The sequence below is a fragment of the Callorhinus ursinus genome, unplaced genomic scaffold (genome assembly GCF_003265705.2).
Source record: "Callorhinus ursinus isolate GAN/ISIS: 27379988/994484 unplaced genomic scaffold, GSC_fseal_2.0 scaffold27, whole genome shotgun sequence".
In the NCBI taxonomy this organism is placed as follows: Eukaryota; Metazoa; Chordata; class Mammalia; order Carnivora; family Otariidae; genus Callorhinus; species Callorhinus ursinus.
The window spans coordinates 14,497,567-14,522,053 of NW_027397089.1; the positions used below are offsets into that span (position 1 = coordinate 14,497,567).

The window sequence follows — 24,487 nt, forward strand, 5'->3', positions numbered from 1 at the left end:
TTTATTTTTAAAAAAATTTTCCCCAAGATTTTATCTTTAAGTACTCTCTACACCCAATATGGGGCTCGAACTTATAACCCCGAGATCAAGAGTTGCATGCTCTACCAACTGAGACAGCCAGGCACCCCAGAGATTTATTTTAATGAAAATGTGATGTTTTAAGTGACACATTTACTGTGAAAAGACCTGCAGAGAAAAATCCTTAGTTCGTGATCAATAACAGAACTATAAAAATATTATTTTCCATAAATCAGATGGTTTTATTTGAAAACTTTACATATATATATATATATGACCCATTTTTATGGTTTACTGAAGGGTTTAAAAACATTTGTCACATTAAATAACCAATTCTTACTTCTTACTTTCTTACTAAAGATGTAAAACAATATTGGTATAAAATGCAAAAGAAGAACTTCAATATTAGTCATAAGCAAATTTTAGCTTATTTTATATAATAGAACATTTAAAGATTAAACATATGCTAGAATCCATGGCACAGAATCCATAGGTTTCTTTATGTCTCTGGTCTGAGTTGGTGGGGAGTGACTGTGAGACACTGGTGAAAAAACCCAGGGTGGAGGTAAGCATTTCTGTGATGAAGCAGTATATCAGGCAAACCCTCTAAGATCTTTTCTCACTCCCGCAATCTAAAAAATGCCTGGAGGCGGGGAGCAATAGCTCTAGAGCCATTTTCTTTTTTTTCTTTCTTTCTTAATAATGATTTTCTTTTTTTTTTAAAAGATTTTATTTATTTTAGAGAGCGAGCACACACATGAGAGCACAAGCAGGGGGAGGGGCAGAGGGAGAAGCAGGTTCCCCACTGAGCAAGGAGCCCCACTTGGGGCTCAATCCCAGGACCTTGGGATCATGACCTGGGTCGAAGGCAGATGCTTAACCGACTGAGCCACCCAAGCGCCCCAACTAGAGCCATTTTCAATTGTATAGAAAAAATATCTTAAAGAGCTCAAATAAAAACTAAAAGGGAGAGGAAAATGAAAAGCCTTAATGTGCAGAAGTGATGGTGATTCTCTTTCATATGTAAAATAAAACACATTTGCTTTGGAAAACAAAACACCAAAAAACCAAAAAAACTATTAAAAAAAAAAGCAAATTCTAGATACAGATTGGGAATTGGCTACTATAGCATCCCTTTCCTTTTGTTATTTTAGATTTTATTAAGTTTATTATTTTATCCTTTTATTTTTAGTAACTACAAACATGTAGCCTTTCTCGCTTTTCTACTCTTATGCAAAAATGTCACACTGCAACTTTGTTTTCCAAGTTGTCATATTGTAAATATATACTGTTTTTAAATGTCAAATATTGTCAATTTTTAGATTTTTTTCTCCAGTGATAACTGGAAAAGAGTATCTCCCTGCAGTTTTAGTTAGTATTTATAAATTATTATGGGGTTGAACAATTATCATATATATTTTCCATAAAGAAACTCTTAAAAATAACTGACATATATTCATTCCTCATATATTATGGAACTTGTCTGTTATAGTCCAAGTATTTTAATCTAGCACTGATTTTGCTTATAAAGGTCTTTCCTGTACCAATATTATATAACTGTAGTCTTCCATACTTTTCCTACCTGTATTTGGTTATGTACAATTTTCTACTACTTAAGATAGTTATGTACTAAAAAAAGATAGTTACAGAATACAAAATCCACTAATATCTTTCTTCTTCATCTCAACACACTTTTTTTTTTTTAAGATTTTATTTATTTATTTGAGAGAGAGAGAATGAGAGATAGAGAGCACGAGAGGGAAGAGGGTCAGAGGGAGAAGCAGACTCCCTGCCGAGCAGGGAGCCCGACATGGGACTTGATCCCGGGACTCCAGGATCATGACCTGAGCCGAAGGCAGTTGCTTAACCGACTGAGCCACCCGGCGCCCACATTTTAACTTTTTTTTTTAATGTAAGCTCTACACCCAATGTGGGGCTTGAATTCATGGCTACGAGATCAAGAGTTGCATGTTCTACTGACCAAACCAGCCAGGCATCCCTTAACATGCATTTTTATTTTAAATTTTATTTTATTTTCTTAAGATTTTATTTTTAAGTAATTTCTACACCCAACATGGGGCTTGAACTCAAAACCCTGAGATAAAGAGTTGCATGCTCTTCCAACTGAGCCAACCTTTTTCTGTTTATTTTAGCATTATAATTTCCAAAGAAAATAGCCTTTCAATCAGTAAAAAAAATGCCTATGAACAAATGATACTATTATAAAACCATGACTGCTAATGGTAATATATTGATATATAGAAATTCATTAATTTTTATTCTACAATAATTATTTTTCTAGGTCTTTATAATTTTGTACTAATTAAAAATATATTTCTTGTATATAAATTTGTCAGATGTTTTGGGCATATATTTTGTAGCTGTAGTTTAATATCTTTCAAGAATAACCATAAATCTTATCATTTGTAGTACTTTTCATTCTTACAGTTTAAAATTATCAAATTACTTCATACCAAATTAGTAGAGAATTTATAAAGATGAAAAGTAAAAGTTCTGGGGGCACCTGGGTGGCTCAGTTGGTTGAGCATCTGGCTCTTGATTTCGGCTCAGGTCATGATCTCAGAGTTGTGAGATCGAGCCCCGTGCTGGACTCTGCACTCAGCTTGGAGTGTGCTTGAGATTCTCTCTCCTTCTGCCCCACCCCTGCTAATGCTAAGATAAATAAAATCTTAAAAAAAAAAAATTCTTGGGCACCTGGGTGGCTCAGTCAGTTAAGCGTCTGCCTTCAGCTCAGGTCATGATCTCAAGGGTCCTGGGATAGAGCCCTGTATTGGGCTCCTGCTCAGCAGGGAGTCTCCTTCTCCCTTTCCCCCTGCCCCTCCTACCTCCCCCCTCCCCTGCCAGCCCCACTTGTGCTCTCTCTCTCAAAAAAAAAAAAAAAAAAACTTTTTTACACCCTAAATTTCTTTTTTTTTTTTAAATATTTCGTTTCCTTAAAGATTTTATTTATTTATTTATTTGAGAGAGAGGGAATGAGAGATAGAGAGCACGAGAGGGAAGAGGGTCAGAGGGAGAAGCAGACTCCCCACTGAGCAGGGAACCCGATGCGGGACTTGATCCCGGGACTCCAGGATCATGACCTGAGCCGAAGGCAGTCGCTTAACCAACTGAGCCACCCAGGCGCCCTGCAGCCCAAATTTCTAAGACTACCTGGTGAAAAGGAGTTAAGTACCCTGATAATCCTCCCAAAATGACCAAGATTAGACTGGTTTACAGCAGGTTGAATTAAATGGATCTCAGATAAGTATGTGAAATATAGAATTTATTTCCCAATCTCAATTCACATTTCTCAGGGTCACCAGAGGACTGGCAAATTCCAAATCTACCACAGCTAAAAGGCCCGCTAAACTCAGGGTAGTCTGGAAATCCATTACCTTGTTGCCTGAAGGACATGTCCATCAGTCTCACCAAAGAAATTCTTAGAGATGTCAAGAGATGTAATATAAGGCAGCTATATTCCACAAACTGTGGACGTCAACTCAAGGCTGATCAAAACAAACCTAGATTAGGTACTGAGTAGGTCTGTCCCCTAGGTGCTAATTTCCTGAATGTAATTAAAAAAAAATTAAGATTACTAAGTTTTTCTTAGAGTATGTAAAAAAAATTTTGGTGAAACACTAAAAAGGAAATTATGTATGAGAAGACAATATATAGGATTAAAAATCCTTCTAGAAATTAACTTCTAGTTAAATACCGTTCTTGAATCCATCATCTTCTTAGTTTTCCTTAAGGTTACATAGGAGGCTATTGTCGAAGATTCAGGTGTTGGTGATTTTGTTCTGGGAGGGACTACTCCAACAGGAAAGTGGGAACCTAAAAATCAAAACAGCAGTGAGTTCTACAAAACATCCTTCACACAACATAATGCTTTCTTTTGACATACTCAATTCCTGAGGTTTTTATTTATTTATTTAATTTTTAAGTAGGTTCCGTGCCCAGTGTAGAGCCCAGAGCAGGGTTTCAGCTCCTAACCTTGAGATCAAGGGCTGAGCTGAGATCAAGAGTCTGCCGCTTAACTGACTAAGCCACACAGCCACCTCTCTGAGGCTTTTAAAATCAAAAGGCAAATTTATTGGAGCGCCCGGGTGGCTCAGTCAGTTAAGCGTCCAACTCCTGATTTCCACTCAGGTCATTTTCTCAGAATCGTGAGCTTTGTACTTCCTAAGATTCTCTCTCCCTCTTCCTCTGCACCCCCCCTTCCGTTAGCATGCACGTGCTCTCTCTCTCTCAAAAAAGGGGCAAATTTATTTTTATTTATTTTTTTTTCAAAATGTCTCTAATTGCCAGCCTCATGTTTATTTTATTTTATTTCATTTTTTAAAGATTTTATTTATTTATTTGACAGAGAGACACAGCGAGAGAGGGAACACAAGCAGGGGGAGTGGGAGAAGGAGAAGTAGGCTTCCCGTTGAGCACAGAGCCTGATGCGGGGCTCGATCCCAGGACCCTGAGATCATGACCTGAGCCGAAGGCAGACGCTTAATGACTGAGCCACCCAGGCGCCCCTGTTTATTTTTTTAAAGATTTTATTTTCAAGTAATCTCTATACCCAGTAGGGCTTGAACTTACAACCCTGAGATTAAGAGTCTGCATGCTCTACTGACTGAGCCAGCCAGGGGTTCTCTAGGGCAAATTTATTGTTTGAAAAGAGCCAGGGAAAATGTAGTAGCCTTTCATTAATGTACCCCACCTATGGTTCTACAGATTAATAGATGATATCAAACATTTTAATTATAAAATTAGAAATACACAATGGATAATATATCCTCACAACAACCTTCTAAAGGAAAGGTAAACGAAGTGCAGTGTCTGCACTGATTTACTTCCTCAAGTCCATATAGCTCAGCAGCAGCATGGCTGGGTCTTCCCCTTTAGCCTTCTTTCTATTCACAACATTTTCAGAGATTGAAAGGACCTTAATCCTCTCACATATTAAAGATCAGGAAAGGCATGGCCCAGAAAGGTTAAGTGATTTACCTAAATGTCCTTAATTTCCATTTGGTCTCTTTTGAGTCACACTGTCTCAATAAAGAGGCCACTAACAACATTATCAATAGTTACCTATAGGTAATCACTGCCACTTTCTCTTTTGTAATTTTAAAACTTTCTGAAATGAACACACACCATAGAAAACAAAACATACAACACAAAATCATTAACGCAACAAAAATAAAAGCTAAAAATAAGTTAACATATAAAATGTATGCATTTATACTGTAGTCATCTTGTTTAAGCAAAATATATGCACTATTATCCACTGAGGACATTAGTAAAAGAACAAATTGTTAATATCTCAATGGTTTCCTTAGGAAAAAAAAAATACCACTCTCTTTGGGCTCACTTACAGTTACAATAACTAAGTAGAAAAAGGAAAAAGGAAGTCTAATTTCTCCCCCAAAGACAAATGATAGGTCAATCATCCAGAACTCCTTTAATTTATACACCAATCTGTAGCTTAGATTTCTTTCTTTCTTTTTTTTTTAAGATTTTATTTATTTATTTGACAGAGATAGACACAGCGAGAGAGGGAACACAAGCAGGGGGAGTGGCGGAGGGAGAAGCAGGCTTCCCACCGAGCAGGAATCCCGATGTGGGGCTCGATCCCAGGACCCTGGGATCATGACCTGAGCCGGAGGCAGATGCTTAATGACTGAGCCACCCAGGCACCCCTGTAGCTTAGGTTTTAATATTGTTTATGAACTCTATGAATATTATAAGGTTGTATATTTAAGAATATGAAGAGCTGAACTGATACACAATATAGGTAATTTTGCAATTCAAAGAGAAAGCCTCTATTATCCCAGTTAGTGATCCATTTTTAAAAGCCCCACTTTAAGTCACGTGGCACAAATTATACCATAATTGATCTGCGTACTTCAGACATTTATATTCAGATGAGAGCTTATGATTATAAGTTAAAAAACAAACAACCCAAACACCTAGGGGTGCAAAGCTGGCTCAGTTGGGAAAGCATGCAACTCTTGATCTCAGGGTTGTGACTTAGAGCCCCAGGTGGGTATAGAGATTACTAAAAATAAAAAATAAAAAACCAAACACCTAAGTTTTAAGAGGGAAATTTTGAGGAAGAACTCAAACCGAATAGAGAACATATGTCAGACAAGGTATTTTTTTGTCAGTAAAGACATGCATTGATGGAACAAATAATTATCAACTTCTTTACTTTTTTCAATTCAATTAAATTCCTACTGATGAGTTAAAGTCACTTATTAAATTGCTAAATTTTGTAAACTTGACTGGTCACATTTACCCAATACAGATCATGGGGCATTATGACTACATAGGAGCCAGAAAAAAGAATGGAATAAGATATAAGGTGTAGTCCTTATTTTATTTTATTTTATTTATTTTATTTTTTAAAGATTTTATTTATCCATTCATGAGAGACAGAGCAAGAGAGAGAGAGAGAGAGAGAGAGAGAGAGAGAGGCAGAGGGAGAAGCAGGCTCAGGGAGCCCGATGCGGGACTTGATACCAGGACCCTGGGATCATGACCTGAGCTAAAGGCAGACGCCTAACCATCTGAGCCACCAAGGCGCCCTGTAGTCCTTAATTTTATATATGCTCTAAACACTTTGCCCATAGGAATTAAAAATGTTATATATGTGATATACAGCAACTTTCCCCCCATACCCTACCCAAAGTGGGTAGATGCTACTCAGGTCCAGGAAACCAGTGTTGTTGAAACAGGCGCATTCTGGCTAGGTTTATTGAGGTTTTTTTTTTTTTTTTAAATCTTTTATTTTTAAGTAATCTCCACACCTAAGGTGGGGCTCGAATTTACAATCCTGAGATTGAGAGAGTTGTATGTTCTACCCACTGAGCCAGCCAGGTGCCCCTAGATCTATTGAGTTTTTAAGAAAAGCTACAAAGTCCCTATTTTTTTTTTAACCACAGGGAATGTTCCCTTATTTTTATTTTTTTAAGATTTTATTTATTTGAGAGAGTGAGAGAAAGAAGGAGCAGGGAGAAGGGGTAGAAACAGACTCTCTGCTGAACAGGGAGCCTGACGTGGGGCTCGATCCCAGGACCATGATATCACAACCCAAGCTGAAGGCAGATGCTTAACCTACTGAGCCACCCGGGCACCCCAAAATCCCAATCTTTAAATGTTGGCAACCATCAGGGCACCTGGGTGGCTCAGTGAGTTAAGTGTCTGCCTTCGGCTCAAGTCATGATCTCTTGGGTCCTGGGATCAAGCTCAGCTTCAGGCTCAGCACTCAGTGGGGAGACTGCTCCTCCCTCTTCCTCTGTCCCTTCCTCTGCTCGTGCTCTCTCTCTCAAATAAATAAAATCTTAAAACAAAACAAAAAAAAATGGTGGCAACAACACATTTTTTTTTTTGTGGGCTAAGAAAACTCCACCACATTTATTCATAAATATTAATACTTACAAATATTTATAACTATTAATGCAAAAGTATGAAATAAATCATTATCAAATAGAATCTAGTAGCACCTTAAAGGAAAAATATACCATAAATGAGGTTTATGTTAGGAATGCAAATGGATGGTTTTTAAAAATTCTTTATTTCTCTCTCCCTCTCTCTCTCTTTCTTTCTTTCAGCAGGCTCCATGCCCACTGTGGAGCCCAACGTGGGGCTTGAACTCACAACCCTGAGATCAAGACCTGGGCTGAAGAGTCAGACCCTTAACTGACTGAGCCACCCAGGCGCCCTGCAAATGGATGGTTTAATTTAGAAAATCTAGTAAATGTAACTCAACACATTAATATATAAAGAGAAAAATATGATCGCTAGCAAGGCATTTAATGAAATTCAGTATCCTTTCATGAAAAAGGAAAACTTGGGGCACCTAGGTGGCTCAGTCAGTTGAATGTCTGCCTTCGGCTCAATTTGTGATCTCAGGGTCCCAGGATCAAACCCTGCGTTTGGTCCCTGCTCAGCAGGGAGTCTGCTTCTCCCTCTCCCCACCACTCATTCTCACTCTCTCTCTCAAGTGAATAAAATCTTAAAAAGAAAAAAAAAAGGAAAGCTTTAGTGAAATGAAAATGAATGGATACTTCCATAATATGATCAATGTAGATAGCCCACACCAAAGCCAGTACCATGATCAACGGGAAAAATTTAAAAGCATTTCCACTTAAGTCAACAACAGAATTAGGATATCCACTACCTTCTCTATTAACACTATCGTGCAACTACCGGCTCCAGAGAAGGAAGATACATAAAATGAGGAAAGGAAAATTACAATTATAACATAACTGTATATCTGGAAAATCCCAGCAAAACCACTAACTACTACAAACTACAAAACTACTAACTAACTACTTCAACTACTACTAAAAACATTTAGATAATTTAAAAGGGTAATGCCACTCTTAACTGGGGCAATGTGGTATGCCATAAGTGGAATCTCACCGTGGTTTTAATTTGCATTTTCCTGTGACTACAAACACTGTACTTTTTTTTTAAGATTTTATTTATTTGTCAGAGAGAGAGACACACAGAGAGAGCACAAGCAGAGGGTAGTGGCAGGCAGAGGGAGAAGCAGGCTTCCTGCCGAGCAAGGAGCATGATGTGGGGCTCGATCCCAGGACCCTGAGATCATGACCTGAGCCGAAGGCAGACACTTAACCAACTGAGCCACGCAGGTGCCTCAAACTCTCCAGTTTCTGTCTTTACTGTTCTTTCCTAGTTTTATTGAGGCTAAATGTATAACTAAGATGCAGAGATCTTAAATGCACAACCGGTGAGGTTTGATAAATGCACTCTTATCCCTAGCTGCATATGCATACAACATCTGTATAATCATTTCAATCAAGATAGACCATCTTCGTCACCCCACAAAATTCCCTTCCAGTCAATCCCACCCTTCTGCCAAAGGCAACCGTTTTGTTGTTGTCTATCACCAAGAGATTAGTTTTGTCTATTCTCAAACTTCATATAAAGGGAATCATATACCTGTCTCTTTATGTCTGACTTCTTTCACTTAACGTAATTTCTTTTCATATTTATACATGTTGCTGAGAGTCACACATGTACATCTATCAGCAGTGTTTTTTAATTGCTGAGGAGTATTCCATTATATGAAGATATCACAATTTGTTTATCCATACTCTTGTATACAGACATATGGGTTGACCCCAATTTTGTTTATAATGAATTAAAACTGCTGTAAAAATCCTTATATGTTTTTTTGAGGAATGATGTTTCCATTTTCTGTAGGTAAATATATAGGAGCAGAACTGTTGGATATGATAATTGCATATTTAATTTAAATTTTGTAAGAAACTACCGAACTGTTGTTCTATCTTATACCACCATCAGAAGTGTGTGTGAATTCCAACTGTTTCATGTCCTAACAAACACTTGGTAGTAAGTCTTTTTTTTTTTAAAGATTTAATTTATTCATTTGTGAGAGAGACAGAGAGAAAACAAGCAGGGGGAGAGGCAGAGGGAGAGGGAGAAGCAGACTCCCTGCTGAGCAAGGAGCCCGATGCGGGACTCGATCCCAGGACCCTGGGATCATGACCTGAGCCGAAGGCAGAGGCTTAACCATCTGAGCCACCCAGGCGCCCTTGGTAGTAACTCTTAATTTTAGCTATTCCAGAAGGTGTGAACTGATTTTAATTTGCATCAAAACTGCATTTATGATTGATCAGTTGTAAACTTTTTCGTATGTTTGTATACTTTATTTGTTTCCAAGTCTTTTGCCTACTTTTATTGGGTTGTCTTTATTATTGATTTGCAAGAGTGTTTATATATTCTGAATACAAGGCCTTTGTCATATGATATATATACTATTTTCTTCCATTCTAATGGGGAGGAGTTTTAAATTTTGATGAAATCTAATTAATCAGTTTTCACTGAGAGTACAAGCCCTCAGAAGTTTCCAGCTTTACCTGAGGGGATGTCCTATCAGATTCCTAATTTGTTCAGGTTCTGAGCTTTGTACATCACAAGGCATTTTAGTGCTCCACTTAAATTACTGGATTCCTCCTGTTATAAACTCACGACCCCAAGATCAAGAGTCCACATGCTCTATAGACTGAGCCAGCCAGATGCCACTGCATATAACTTTTGATTCCTCAAAAACTTAACTATTATAATAGTCTACTGTTGACCAGCAACTACTAACACATTATTCTGTATGTTGTATGTGTTATATACTGTATTCTTACAATAAAGTAAGCTAGACAAAAGAAAACCCTATTAAAACAACCACATGGAAAATACATTTACAGTACTGTACACTATTTATTGAAAAAAATCTGCATTCAAATGCACCCTCATAGTTCAAATCTATGTTGTTCAAGTCAACTGTATATTAACACACACACATACAGGTTTTTGTGAGACATGTATACATTTTCCTATATAACCACAATATCACTTACTGTTGATAATCTCTAGAACATACTTAAATTTCCATAATTGTCCCAAGAATCTCTTTAGAGACTTCAAAAAACATTTACTTATAATTTTTTTTTAAAATCTCTTCACCCAACATAGGGCTCAAGCTCACAATCCTGAGATCAAGAGCTGCATGTTCCACTGACTGAGTCAGCCAGGTGCTCCTAGAGATTTTTTGAAAACCACAATCTAGGCGCCTGGGTGGCTCAGTTGTTAAGTGTCTGCCTTCAGCTCAGGTCATGATCCCAGGGTCCTGTGATCAAGCCCCACATTGGGCTCCCTGCTCTGTGGGAAGCCTGCTTCTCCCTCTCCCACTCCCCCTGCTTGTGTTCCCTCTCTCACTGTGCCTCTCTCTGTCAAATAAATAAAATCTTAAAAAACAAAACAAAACAAAACAAAAAAACCCACCACAATCTAGGAGAGATAGTCCAAGATGGTGGAGGAGTAGAAGACCTTAGTTTCGTCTGGTCCCAGGAATTCAGCTAGATAGTTATCAAATCGTTCTAAACACCTGTGAACTTAACCAGAGGTCTAAGAATAGCTGCAACTCTCCAAATAGAAAAGCCACCACTTTCTGCAAGAATGACAAGATGGAAAAACTCACCTCAAAAAAGATAAGAGGCAATACTGACTGCCAGGGACCTAATCAGTATGGATAGAAGTAAGAAGTCGGAACTAGAGTTCAGAATAACGATTATAAATTTACTAGCTGGGCTTGAAAAAAGCATAGAAGATACTAGAGAATCCCTTTCTGGAGAAATAAAAGAACTAAAATCTAATCAGACCAAAATAAAAAAGGCTACCACTGAGATGCAATTAAAAATGGAGGCTCTTAACTGCTAGAATAAATGAGGCAGAAGAGAGAATTAGTGATATAGAAGACCAAATGATGGAGAATAAAGAAGCTGAGAAAAAGAGAGAGGAACAACTACTGGATCATGAGGCGAAAATCTGAGAGATAAGTGATACCATAAAGCAAAACAATATTAGAATAATTGGGATCCCAGAAGAAGAGAGGGAGAGAGAGAGAGAGAGAGTCAGAAGGTACACTGGAGCAAATTATAGCGGAAAACTTCTCTAATCTAGGGAAGGAAGCAGGCATTCAAGTCTAGGAGACACAGAGGACAGCCCCTCAAAATGAATAAAAATAGGTCAACATCGTGGAATATAACAGTGGAACTTGCAAATCTCAGAAACAAAGAGAAAATCCTGAAAGCAGCTAGGGACAAGAGGTCTGTAACCTATAAGGGTAGAAACATTAGACTGGCAGCAGACCTATCCACAAAGACCTAGCAGGCCAGAAAGGACTGGCATGATATATTCAGGGTGCTAAATGATAAAAATATGCAGCCAAGAATACTTTATCGAGCTAGGATGTCATTCAAAATAGAAGGAGAGATAAAAAGTTTCCAGGACAAACAGAAACTAAAAGAATTTGTGATCACTAAACCATACCTGCAAGAAATACTAAAGGGGATCCTTTAAGCAAAAAGAGAGGCCAAAAGTAACACAGACCAGAAAGGAACAGAGACAATATACAGAAACAGTGACTTTACAGGTAAAACAATAGCACTAGATTCATATCTTTCACTAGTTACTTTGAATGTAAATGGGTTAAATGCTCCAATCAAAAGACACAGGGTATCAGATTAGACAAAAAAAGCAAGACACATTGATATGCTGTCTGCAAGAGACTCATTTTAGACCCAAAGACACCTCCAGATTGAAAGTGAGGGAGTGGAAAACCATTTATCAGGCTAAAGGGTATCAAAAGAAAGCTGGGGGGCAATCCTTATATAGACAAATTAGATTTTAAACCAAAGACTGTAATGAGGAAGGACACTATATCATAATTAAAGGGTCTATCCAATGAGAAGATCTAACAATTATAAATATTTATGCCCCTAACATGGGACCAGCCAAATATATAAGCCAATTAATAACAAAATCTAAGAAACACATCTATAATAATACAGTGATAGTAGGAGATTTTAACACCCCCCTCACTGCAATGGACAGATCATCTAAGCAGAAGATCAACAAGGAAACAAGGGCTTTGAATGACACAATGGACCAAATGGACTTCACAGATACATTCTGAGCATTCCATCCTAAATCAACAGAGTACATATTCTTCTTGAGTGCACATGGAACATTATCCAGAATAGATCACATACTAGGTCACAAATCAGGTCTCAACTGGTACCAAAAAACTGGAATTACTCCCTGCATATTTTCAGATCACAATGCTTCGAAACTGGAAGTCAATCACAAGAGGAAATTTGGAAAGAACTCAAATACATGGAGGCTAAAAAGCATCCTACTAAAGAATGAATGGGTCAGTCAGGAAATTAAAGAAGAATTAAAAAAATTCATGGAAACAAATTAAAATGAATACACAACTGTTCAAAATCTTTGGGATGCAGCAAAGGTGGTCCTAAGAGGGAAGCATATAGCAATACAAGCCTTTCTCAAGAAACAAGAAAGGTCTCAAATACACAACCTAAAGGAACTGGAGAAAGAACAGCAAATAAAGCCTAAATCCAGCAGAAAAGAATAAAGATTGGAGCAGAAATCAATGAAATAGAAACCAAAAGAAAAGTAGAACAGATTAACAAAACTAGAAGCTGGTTCTTTGAAAAAATTAATAAGACTGAAAAATTCCTGGCCAGACTTGTTAAAAAGAAAAGAGAAAGGACCTAAATTTTTATTTAAGAGGAGAGATCAGGGGCGCCTGGGTGGGTCGGTTGGTTGGGCGCCTCCCTTTGGCTCGGGTCGTGATCTTAGGGTCCTGGGATCCAGCCCCACATCTGGCTCCCTGCTCGGTGGGGAGACTGCTTCTCCCTCTGCCTGCTGCTCCCCCTGCTCGTTCTCTCTCTCCACCCTCCTCTTCTCTGTCAAATAAATAGATAAAATCTTAAAAAAAAAAAGAGAGAGCACAACCAACACCAAAGAAATACAATTATAAGAACATATTATGAGCAATTATATGCTAAAAAATTAGGCAATCTGGAAGAAATGGATGTATTCCTAGAAAGCTATAAACTACCAAAACTGAAACAAAAAGAAATAAAAAAGCTGAACAGACCCATAACCAGCAAGGAAGTTGAAGCAGTCATCAAAAATCTCCCAGTAAACAAGAGTCCAGGGCCAGATGGCTTCCCAGGGGAATTCTACCAAACATTTAAAGAAATATTAATACTTATTCTTCTAAAGCTGTTTCAAAATATAGAAATGGAAGGAAAACTTCCAAATTCATTTTATGAAGCCAGCATTACCTTGATCCCAAAACCAAAGACCCAACCAAAAAGGAGAATTAAAGACCAATATCCCTGATGAACATGGATGTCAAAATTCTCACCAAGATACTAGCCAATAGGATCCAACAGTACATTAAAAGGATGATTCACCATGACCAAGTGGGATTTATTCCTGGGCTTCAAGGATGGATCAATATCCGCAAATCAATCAATGTGATACACTACATTAATAAAAGGACCAGAACCATATGAACCTCTCAATAGATGCAGAAAAAGCATCTGACAAAAATACAGCATCCTTTCTTGAATAAAACTCTTTACAGTGGAGAATAGAGGGAACATACTTCAGTATCATAAAAGCCATACACGAAAAGCCCACAGTGAATGGCATTTTGAGAGCTTTTCCCTAAGGTCAGGAAGACGACAGGGATGTCTACTTTCACCACTGTTGTTCAAATAGTACTAGAAGTCATAGCCTCAGCAATCAGACAACAAAAAGAAATAAAAGGTATCCGAATCAGCAAAGAAGTCAAACTTTTACTCTTAGCAGATGACATGGTTAACTCTATGTGGAAAACCCAAAAGGCTCCACCCCAAAATTGTTAGAACTCATACAGGAATTCAGCAACGTGGCAGGATTTAAAATCAATGCACAAAAATACATTTCTAGTTGCATTTCTATACAGTAACAATGAGACAGAAGAAAGAGAACTTAAGGAATCGATTCCACTTACAATTGTACCCATACCTAGGAATAGACCCAACCAAAGAGGAAAAGGATCTGTACTCTAATAACTACAGAGCACTTATGAAAGGAATTGAGGAAGACACAAAGAAATGGAAAAACATTCCATGCTCATGGATTGGAAGAACAAATATTGCTGAAATATCTATGCTACCTACTGCACTTTATTTTTATTTTTAAAGATTTTATTTGAGAGAGAGAGAATGAGAGAGAGCACATGGGGGGGGGAGGGTCAGAGGGAGAAGCAAACTCCCTGCCAAGCAGGGAGCCCGATGCAGGACCCGATCCAGGACTCCAGGATCATGACCTGAGCTGATGGCAGCCGCTTCACCAAATGAGCCACCCAGGCGCCCCCCTACCGCACTTTATAAGTTCAATGAAATCCCTATCAAAATATCATCCACTTTTTTTCCACAGAGCTGGAACAAATAATCCTCAAATTTGTATGGAACCAGAAAAGACCCCAAATAGCCAGAGGAATGTTGAAAAAGAAAACCAGAGTTGGTTGCATCACAATTCTGGACTTCAAGCTCTCTTACAAAATTGTAATCATCAAGACAGTATGGTACTGGCACAAAAAGAGATACACAGAACAATGGGGCAGAATAGAGAACCCAGAAATGGACCCTCAATGAGGGCACGTGATGTAATGAGCACTGGGTATTATGTAAGACTGACGAATCACTGACTTCTACCTCTGAAACTAATAATACATGATATGTTAATTGAATTTAAAACAAACAAACCACAATCCAATCAAGGTTGAATCATTGCACTGTATCTGGCCTTTTCTATCTTTTTATTCTTGACTACTGCCCCCTCTATCCTTTTTCTTTACAACCCTGAAGAATGATCAGTATTTAAAAAAAAAAAATCAGGGGTGCCGGGCTGGCTCAGAAGGAAGAGTGTGCAAATCTTGATCTCAGGATTGAACTCACAATCTCCTATCTCCACGTTGTGTGTAGAGATTACTAAATACTAAAAATAATTAAACTTTAAAAAGTCAGAGTACACCCAGTAAGAGTACTACATCATGGAATTTGTTTATTTATGTGTTTTTTTGGTTAAGTAAACCCTACGCCTAATGTGGAGGTCCAACTCATGACCCCAAGATTAAGAGTCACATGTTCTACTGAATGAGCCAGCAGGGTACCCCTCAGCCCTTGATCTTTTATGTACAATTTTCAAACAGAAGAAAACCAAAATCTCCCTACCCCAAAATCTCAAAAAATGGAAAGCTTTTCAAAAGTTTAGAATGTACTTATTTCTCAGTAAAACCTAACCTGGACTGATATGAAGCTTTTTAGTCTTTATCCCTCTTTGGGTGAATATTCCAGAAATATTAAGTTATTTCAGAAGGGGATGTGGCCTCATGCCTAGCTGAGATGACATGTAATGCATGGTTTATGGGTCATGTTACCTTCCTAATATGTGAAACTTCTGATTTCAGAAGCTCATCAGATTCCAAAGGTTTCAGATAAGGGATTGTGGACTTGTATATATACATACTGGGCCAACATGTAAACTGATTTTATTGTTAAAATGTCTGAAAAACACAGGAGATAAAACATATCCCAAATGCTGACCTTTAACGGAAGTTTCCATTTCTGAAACAGGTTCTGATTTTTCTTCTCCATTAGATTCATCAACTTCTGCCACTGTTGTTAACTCTGGTTCACTCTTGTAGAGTCTATAATCTGGACCCTTGAAAGGAAGACATGTAATTTCAAAAAAAAAAAAAAATTGGCACAAGTTTCTTTTATAATGTTTACCTCTAAAGCCTCAAATCAAACCCCGAAAACTGAAAGCTTCAGTCAGCTATCTTGGGTACAGGCACAATTGATATATATATATATATATATATTACAAATAACATAGGAAAAAATCTGAAATATTTTTAACCAGTAAAAGTTTTGGTTTTCAAATTAAGAATATTCTTATTAGGGACAAAGTCATTAGAACATTTTTTATCACAGTACATCTGAGGTCTGAAAATAATTATATCATACTAATTCAATTAGCCCTATTCCTTACCTCCTTAATTCTCTTCTAGCTTACTGCATTTTACATTTATTTGTTTAATCCCAAACCTCTTATTTCCAGCTTCCATGGGTAACATCTCTCCTTGGCAATGTCCACATCCTCTAATAGTTTTCCTAGATGAAACTGCCTATATCCCAACCCTTTGATCATTCCTAGCAACAATCTTTTTTCATTCTCACTTCTTTCTGATCCAAAGATATTTTACCTCTAATATCCTGAAATGGTATATTTAAAATATGACTTCTTAGGCAAATGCAAAGTAACCACTTTACAAAAACATTTATTAAAAATATGAAATCATGAAGTATTAAAATTGTAAAAATACAAAAAAATGAGAATGGTAAAACCAAAACAGGAAAAGCACAAATGATAACTACATATAAACAAACAGAAAAACACTGGCTAAAAGTGGGGTTATAATTAACAAAAAGTTTGAGTGTAAAATAAACTTTCAAAAAATGAGAGGGCAGGTACATGATTGATTATTCTGTGGCTACTGAAGCCACTTACACAGTGAGATCCATTTCTTGGATATCCTTGAACTTGATGACTCTTCTTTTCTTCAGGCAGATGGACTGGGCCCCTGCTATAACAGAGCAAGGAGCTGCTATCACTGGGCAGAGGGGGGATTATGGGAGGCTGCTCTGTAAAGTCATAGGACCGAGGAAGTGGAGGACGAGGTGGGACTACTTCCTCTTCCTAAAGATTGTAGAATAGTCACCTTATTTAGATAAGCATATTGAATTAAGTATATCTAAATTCTTTGCAATGGTAAGTTAACTTAAATTCACTTTAAGATAATTAAAGGGACACTGCCAAGCCAAAAGTCTCATATTGAAAAGTAAATAAAAAAATGCAAAGTGTGATAGCCAGTAACTGGGTCTTAAACATTTTTTTTTTCCTCTAACATATGGGTTATTAGCGTTCATCTGAAGCTTAACATCAAAACAGATGTATGAAACTACTGTTATTTCACTTTTAAAAACAGAAGAAAATAATTAATTTAAAAATCTTTTTTTTGGTAAATTAAGAGACAAAATAAAGAAACATTTTTTTGATTGGTTTTAATACAAAATTCAAGACCACAGATGGTTTCAATCAGGTTGACAGTATCTCTTTGTAGTTGTAATTTCTCTATGGTATGCATGACACACAGCCAACTTATCTATCAACCATCCTACAAATTTTACCAAGAATAAGAAACAATGATAAATATTCAGATTACTTGTATTAGAAAAAGTATGACAATGTTAAAGCTCTAACATAGATGAAAAGTAGTGATTCAATTTTTTTTTTTGCATTAAGGGAAGAAAAATCACATCTGTTAGAAGTATCAAATTACTAGTCAGTGAAATTTCAAGATTAAAACAGTAACTTAAATATATTTAGGAAACATTTTTGTTATGAAGAGAAGACAAATTCTAATTCATGTGTTACACATTTAAAATAATTTAGAGATAGATAATCCAAACTTACCTCATTTTTGTACTTAACTGTTGAGAAAGGCTTTGACCCTGCCATACCTAAAAAAAAAAAAAATGTAACTACTTACACTAAACATATTCTTTAAATCTACATAAAAAGGAATCATTTCATCTCATTTATTTTGTTTTATTTTTAAATATTTTATTTTTAAGTAATCTCTACACCCAAAGTGGGGCTTGAACTCACAATGCTGAGGTTAAGAGTCGCATGGTCTACTGACTGTGCCAGCTAGGCACCCCCATTCCACTTATTTTAAATGAAGCCTTCAGTTTCTAATCCCTTGTTTATTAATGTTTCCAGAATCTGAAAGCAACTGCATTTAAAAACACAAATTAAAATATCTAGTTTAAACAAGAGTATAGGGAAATGGGTTTTTTGAAGCACTACTGATGTAAATATAATTCAGTACAATTATTTAGGAGGGCAGTCTGGCTGTGCCTTTCAAAATGAAAGATGTGTGCTCATTTCCAACTTCTTGTAATCCCTAGCCTTCGCGTTTAGCTATGTATACAATAACACACACACACACACAACCTCAAATTTGTATGGAACCAGAAAAGACCCCAAATAGCCAGAGGAATGTTGAAAAAGAAAACCAGAGTTGGTTGCATCACAATTCTGGACTTTAAGCTCTCTTACAAAATTGTAATCATCAAGACAGTATGGTACTGGCACAAAAAGAGATACACAGAACAATGGGGCAGAACAGAGAACCCAGAAATGGACCCTCAATGAGGGCACGTGATGTAATGAGCACTGGGTATTATGTAAGACTACCTACTGCACTTTATTTTTATAAAGTTTTATATTTTTTCTATTTATAAAAATAGAAAAAAACCGAACCCCATACCTGGAAACAACCTATATGTCCAACAACAGAAATGGATAATTATAGTTCATCTATACAATGGATTCTTACAGTTATTATTGTACTGTACTGTTAAGGAGAAAAAACCAAATTGTTGAAAAATAAGTATACTATGATTCCATTCTTTGTTGTGGGGAAAAAAAAATCATAAAAGCAAAACATTATGCAGGTGTACAATTATACACAAAAAACAGTAATTTATTTTTGCTGTGGGTGAGGCTGGCAGAACTTCTGCTTTTTACTTTATAAACTTATGTACTTCAATGTTACAAGAGTGCTTGTTTTCTGATGTCAAAAATCCATTCAAATAACAAAAGAAATCCAATTCTATGCGTCATCCTATTTACGTATTTATTTATTTAAAAAGTTTATTTATTTATTGTAGAGTAATCTCTACACCCAACACAGGGCTAACACGGGGCTCAAACTCACGACCCTGAGATCAAGAGTTGCAAGCTCTTCTGCCTGAGTCAGCCAGGCACCCTGTGTCATTCCACCGAGATATAAGATTATGGTCAATTACTGCAGAAAAGCTGATTTACCTGTTTCTGTAGTGCCTCTTTGCTGTTTGTGTTTACTCAGTCCTTCCATGACATCCTGAATTCTCCAAAGTTCTTTCTGAATCTGTGCACGCTGAATTCCTGCTGATTCAGTCTTTCATGAAAAAGAGCCCACACAGAAGGGGAAAAAAAAAAGTTGTAAATCCCACTAATTATATATTTAAAAAAATGAGAATTGCAGTGGATTAAGTTTTGAGAATATTTAACATGCTCTCTGTGACTCTCCCAATTTTTCAACTTCTGTGGCCTTTGATGAAGCAGAGAAAGAAAAAATTCAATTTCTCAGACTTAAGTGTACTATTTCACATCTCTTCAATAAGCTCTGGCTTGCATTATTGCTGATCACAAGGAACTAAAAAATGGAAAACAAAAAGAAAACAGAAGAAAATAGAAACTCACAAACTCAAATTAAAAAAAATATTTTTAAGGGAGAAGAAAAAAGAAATGGGAAGTATACTAATTTCCTAAGTTCTAGAAATTCTAGAAAATGAGATCATATTGGTTTTCAGTAAGATTCTAATAGAACTCTATGACTTACTGATACTTTGGATAACAAGAAATATCATTTTTTGGAATGTAAATTTATTTATTTATTTATTTAAAGATTTTATTTATTTATTTGACAGAGAGCGAGATAGCGAGAGGGAACATGAGCAGGGGGAGTGTGGAGAGGGAGAAGCAGGCTTCCAGCTGAGCAAGGAGCCTGATGTGGGGCTCGATTCCAGGACCCTGAGATCATAACCTGAGCCAAAGGCAGATGCTTAATGACTGAGCCACCCCGGCACCCCAGGAATGTAAATTATTTTTTTAAAAAAAGGGCAGTGAAGTACAAAACTGTCACATTAACCAGAAAAAAAAATATAGCTAAAAAGTCCTCTGAGGGGTGAAAATATGCTTTTAAAGTCTATAAACATAAAGACTATGTGCTATGCTGCTTCAAAAAGGCACTACATAACCTTAGTTACCCAGTTTTCCAAGCCATAGGGCTAGAAATATCAAAATAAAAGGAAGTATTCACACAAGACCCAAACACAAGGATAACCCAGGGATGTGAATACTGATAGAGACTTCTAGGGAGTGAATTTCAATTATAAAAATCAGATATGTGCACATGGAAATAGGATACATATTATTTTTGCAATAATTAAAAAAATGTATGTAGTTTTACCTTTCTGAAAGGTGTACAATGAAAATCTCATTTTTGTATTATTTTGCATTTCTCTAATTATGGTGACTCTGAACAATATTTAAACACTTGTTAGCAATCTGAGTTTTACTTTCTATAGATTAACAAGTCACATTCTCTCCATTTTTCTAATGTATCGCTTCTCCAAATCAAAAAGAAATTTCCTTGAAGATCAAAATAGTCACTCTTGTTGAATTTTAGTGGTTAACAATACTTTTTGCCAGTATGCCAACTTTTAAGTTTGTTTATGTTGCCTTCATTGTTTGCTTATTTATTATTATTATTTTTAAAGTAAGCTCTACACTCAATGTGGGTCTTGAACTCACAACCTCTAGATGAAGAGTCGCCTGCTCTCCTGACTGAGTCAGCCAGGTGCCCCGTTTACTTATTTATTTAATAAACACTATACAGTATGTTTTATGTGCCTGATACTATTTTAAGTGCTTCAAAAATATCAACATATTTAGTCATTATAATAATCTGATAGAGGTAGGCACTATAATTTTTATTTTATAGTTGTGAATACTGAAGTGCAGAGTCATTATGTAACTGGTCTATGTGCGATGTTATAGCTCATAGAGTGAGCCTTTTAGTTCTTTATTTTTTCAAAACAAAACAATATTGTGGTCTTCATTATACCTTTAAAATATTAGTACTATTTTGATAATTTTTTCACAGAATTCTGGAAGAAATCTGATTAGAATAGAATTTGAGTTTATATGAAGAATTTTCATTGAGAGAATGTTAAATTAGGCCATCCATGAACATGGTATACCAATTCCACTTTTCTATTTATTTAAATCTTATGTCCTATAATATAGACATTACATTTTCATGATGAACATTTTTTGTTAAGTTAAATCAGGTAAACTGCTGTGGCCTGAAAGCTAAAAATGAATTTTCACATCTTAAGGGGTTATAAAAAAAAACAAAACTGTGTAAGATTATGTGACTGAGTATATACATCTGCAACATCTAAAATATTTTAATATCTGGTCTTTTACAGAAAAAGTTTGTTGACTCCTGGGTTATTTCTTAGATATTTCAGGTTTTTTTTTTTTTTCCTACTGTAGTTAGTATTGACCTCAGTGTTCAATATAGAATTCACAACCACACATGTGGGTACTTAAATTTAGATAACTAAAATGAAATACAATTAAAAATTTAGTTTCTCGTCACACTGGCAACATTTCAAGCCCAAAAATAGCATGTAGCTAGTGGCTACTATACTGGACAGCCCAGATGGAGGACGGTTGGTTTTCTAAGAGTCAACTTTACTAACCTTTATTCCTTGTATTGACTTGTCTGTTGAGTCCATAAGGTTTCCAAGGCAGATGGCTAAATTTATCGTCACAAGCATGAAGTGACTTTTACTATTTTCTCGAACATATATTATTGTCTTCCCTTTCTCAGAGCAACACTTTAAGACAGGTAATACTGTTTCTATTTTACAGACAAGAAAATTAACACCTGGAACTTAATTCCAGATGTGACTGTTTACAAAACTGGATTCTTTATGCTAAGCATTGCTGCATCTTTCCCTATCCAATAACATATCAAAAGTCAATAGGCCAAAATAGTTTGATAAAAAAGAGGCATTTAATATAGAATGCATTAGGATAAATTATTTTTTTATTTTTAAGTAATCTCTATATCCAACATGGAGCTCGAATTCACAACCCTAAGATCAAGAGTTGCACACTGTACTGACTGAGGCAGCCAGGTGCTCTGGATGAGAATAAATTTTATGAAAAGGTAAGTTATCCTTTATTTGATAAGTCCATTTAAATTCAACACTTCAGTATTACCTTTAACACAGTTAGGCAGGAGCAAAAACATCACAGGGATCACACCATGTGCCCAACAGAAAAAAGAACTTTTAAACAATGAGAAATGGGCTACTTCGTGGGATAGTAAGATTCCTATCATTGAAAGTATTTAAACCTACGTCTTAGGTGGCCAATAATGTAAAAACTGTTAAGGGCATGCATAAATCTTTTTTTTTTTTTTAAGATTTTATTTATTTGACAGAGAGAGCGAGAGCAGAAACACAAGTAGGGGGAGTGGGAGGGGGAGAAGCAGGCTTCCCGCGGAGCAGGGAGCCCGATGTGGGGCTCTATCCCAGGACCCTGGGATCATGACCTGAGCCAAAGGCAGACGTTTAACGACTGAGCCACCCAGGCACGCCATGGGCATGCACAAATCTAACGACGTGGGTTGTACAGTACCAGTCAAAACCAGTTGAGACAATGCAGAAAAAAATTCACTTCTGTACCTGAACTTCACCAAGGCAATCTAGCTGTTCTTGCATCTGGTTCCTGGTAACAGTTACATCGTATTCTAACTTGTCATATTCTCTCCATGCTCGTTCCAGTTCCTAAAAATCAAAGAGCATTAATTACTTTAATGGGGAAAAATGTGCTTTTATATTGTTATCACTGCAACTACAAGCTTTCTAGGTTTTAGAAAATTGTGTAGTTAATACTGGGCAAAATAAAAACTTTTGTAATTCATTTTCCTTTCCTTATAATTCATTTTTCCTTTCCTTTCCTGTTTAAAGCATTATCTTATCTACCCTGGTTAAAATTTCTCCATAAATAAAAAATACTAAATAGGTTCTATTTTAGCATGTTGGATTTTCAATAACACCAGAAGCCTGAGATATCTTTACTTGGAATAAATTTACAGTAATGTAATAAACCTATTTCAGCTAAATAAATCAGTGAATCCTGCTTATAGAGACTCAATATAGACGCTACTCACCTATTTTTTTCTCCTTTGGAAATAAAATCACCCCCAACCCTAAAATCACAGAGAAAATTTTCACATTGGTCTTTAACCACCTGTCATCTACTGAATATGGAATGATTCTACAAATGGTCAAAAATACATTGTCACTTCACTGTTTCAGGATGCTATTCTATGGGAGTGCAGGTACTCTTCTATAAGTTGTAATTACTCTTCAGAGAGTTCAGAGTGGTATGAAGTCAACAAACTGATAAAGTAAGGCAAGGATTTTGATCAGTTTTATTACTAGTATATAGTGTGGTGTTGGCACATGTAACACAAACAACAAAAATATAGGGAGCACTGTTGTAAAATGAATTAGTAACTCTTGTCTAGGAATCTTCCACAACTAGAGATTTCATGCCCTGAACTGTGCTGAATGAAGCCCGCCCTGGGAAACGTCAGTTTAACAACACTAATAGTCTTGGGATAAGGAAATAAGGTATGGTGTACGGAGGAAAGGTTATTTAAAATAATCTAAACAGTTTTTTTTTTAATTGAAGAATAGTTAACACAATGTTACATAATAATCTTAACAGTTTGTTCCTAACGGTTCTCTTTTAAAGTTATTTTACTTCTGGGGCACCTGGGTGGCTCAGTCGGTTAAGTATCTGCCTAAGCATCTGCGTTTGGCTCAGGTCATGATCTCAGGTTCCTGGGATCGAGCCCCAAGTTGGGCTCGCTGCTCAGTGGGGAGTCTGCTTCTCCTTCTCCCTGCCGCTCCCCCTGCTTGGGCTCCCTCTCTCTCAAATACATAAAATCTTTATTTTTTATCTATTTTTTTTTAAAAGATTTTATTTATTTATTTGAGAGAGAGAGAGAATGAGAGAGCACGGGAGGGAAGAGGGTTAGAGGGAGAAGCAGACTCCCCGCTGAGCGGGGAGCCCGATGTGGGACTCGATCCTGGGACTCCAGGACCATGACCTGAGCCGAAGGCAGTCGCTTAACCAACTGAGCCACCCAGGCGCCCTCAAATACATAAAATCTTTAAAAAAAGTTATTTTACTTTGTATATTGTATAACTAGCTTAAAATTACTTGAAAAAATGCAGGCAATGAGGGGAGCCTGGGTGGCTCAGTCGTTAAGCGTCTGCCTTCGGCTCAGGCCATGATCCCAGGGTCC

General features: G+C 36.6%; 1 protein-coding gene across 17 annotated transcripts in view; it reads right to left on the reverse strand.

The window, feature by feature from the left end:
• The window catches only part of PLEKHA5 (pleckstrin homology domain containing A5), a 238,691-nt gene that overhangs the window by 9,410 nt on the left and 204,794 nt on the right, over positions 1–24,487 (reverse strand). For 9 of the 17 annotated variants that reach the window (XM_073877900.1, XM_073877902.1, XM_073877899.1 and 6 more), the window contains 6 exons: positions 22,854–22,955; positions 19,375–19,486; positions 17,956–18,002; positions 16,990–17,178; positions 16,023–16,140; positions 3,734–3,852 (listed from right to left, as the gene is read on the reverse strand). In XM_073877900.1, coding sequence (XP_073734001.1) covers positions 3,734–3,852; positions 16,023–16,140; positions 16,990–17,178; positions 17,956–18,002; positions 19,375–19,486; positions 22,854–22,955 — 687 coding nt within the window. The remainder of the gene's footprint in view (positions 1–3,733; positions 3,853–16,022; positions 16,141–16,989; positions 17,179–17,955; positions 18,003–19,374; positions 19,487–22,853; positions 22,956–24,487) is intronic. The other 8 variants (XM_073877904.1, XM_073877905.1, XM_073877908.1 and 5 more) reach the window with 1 other exon arrangement.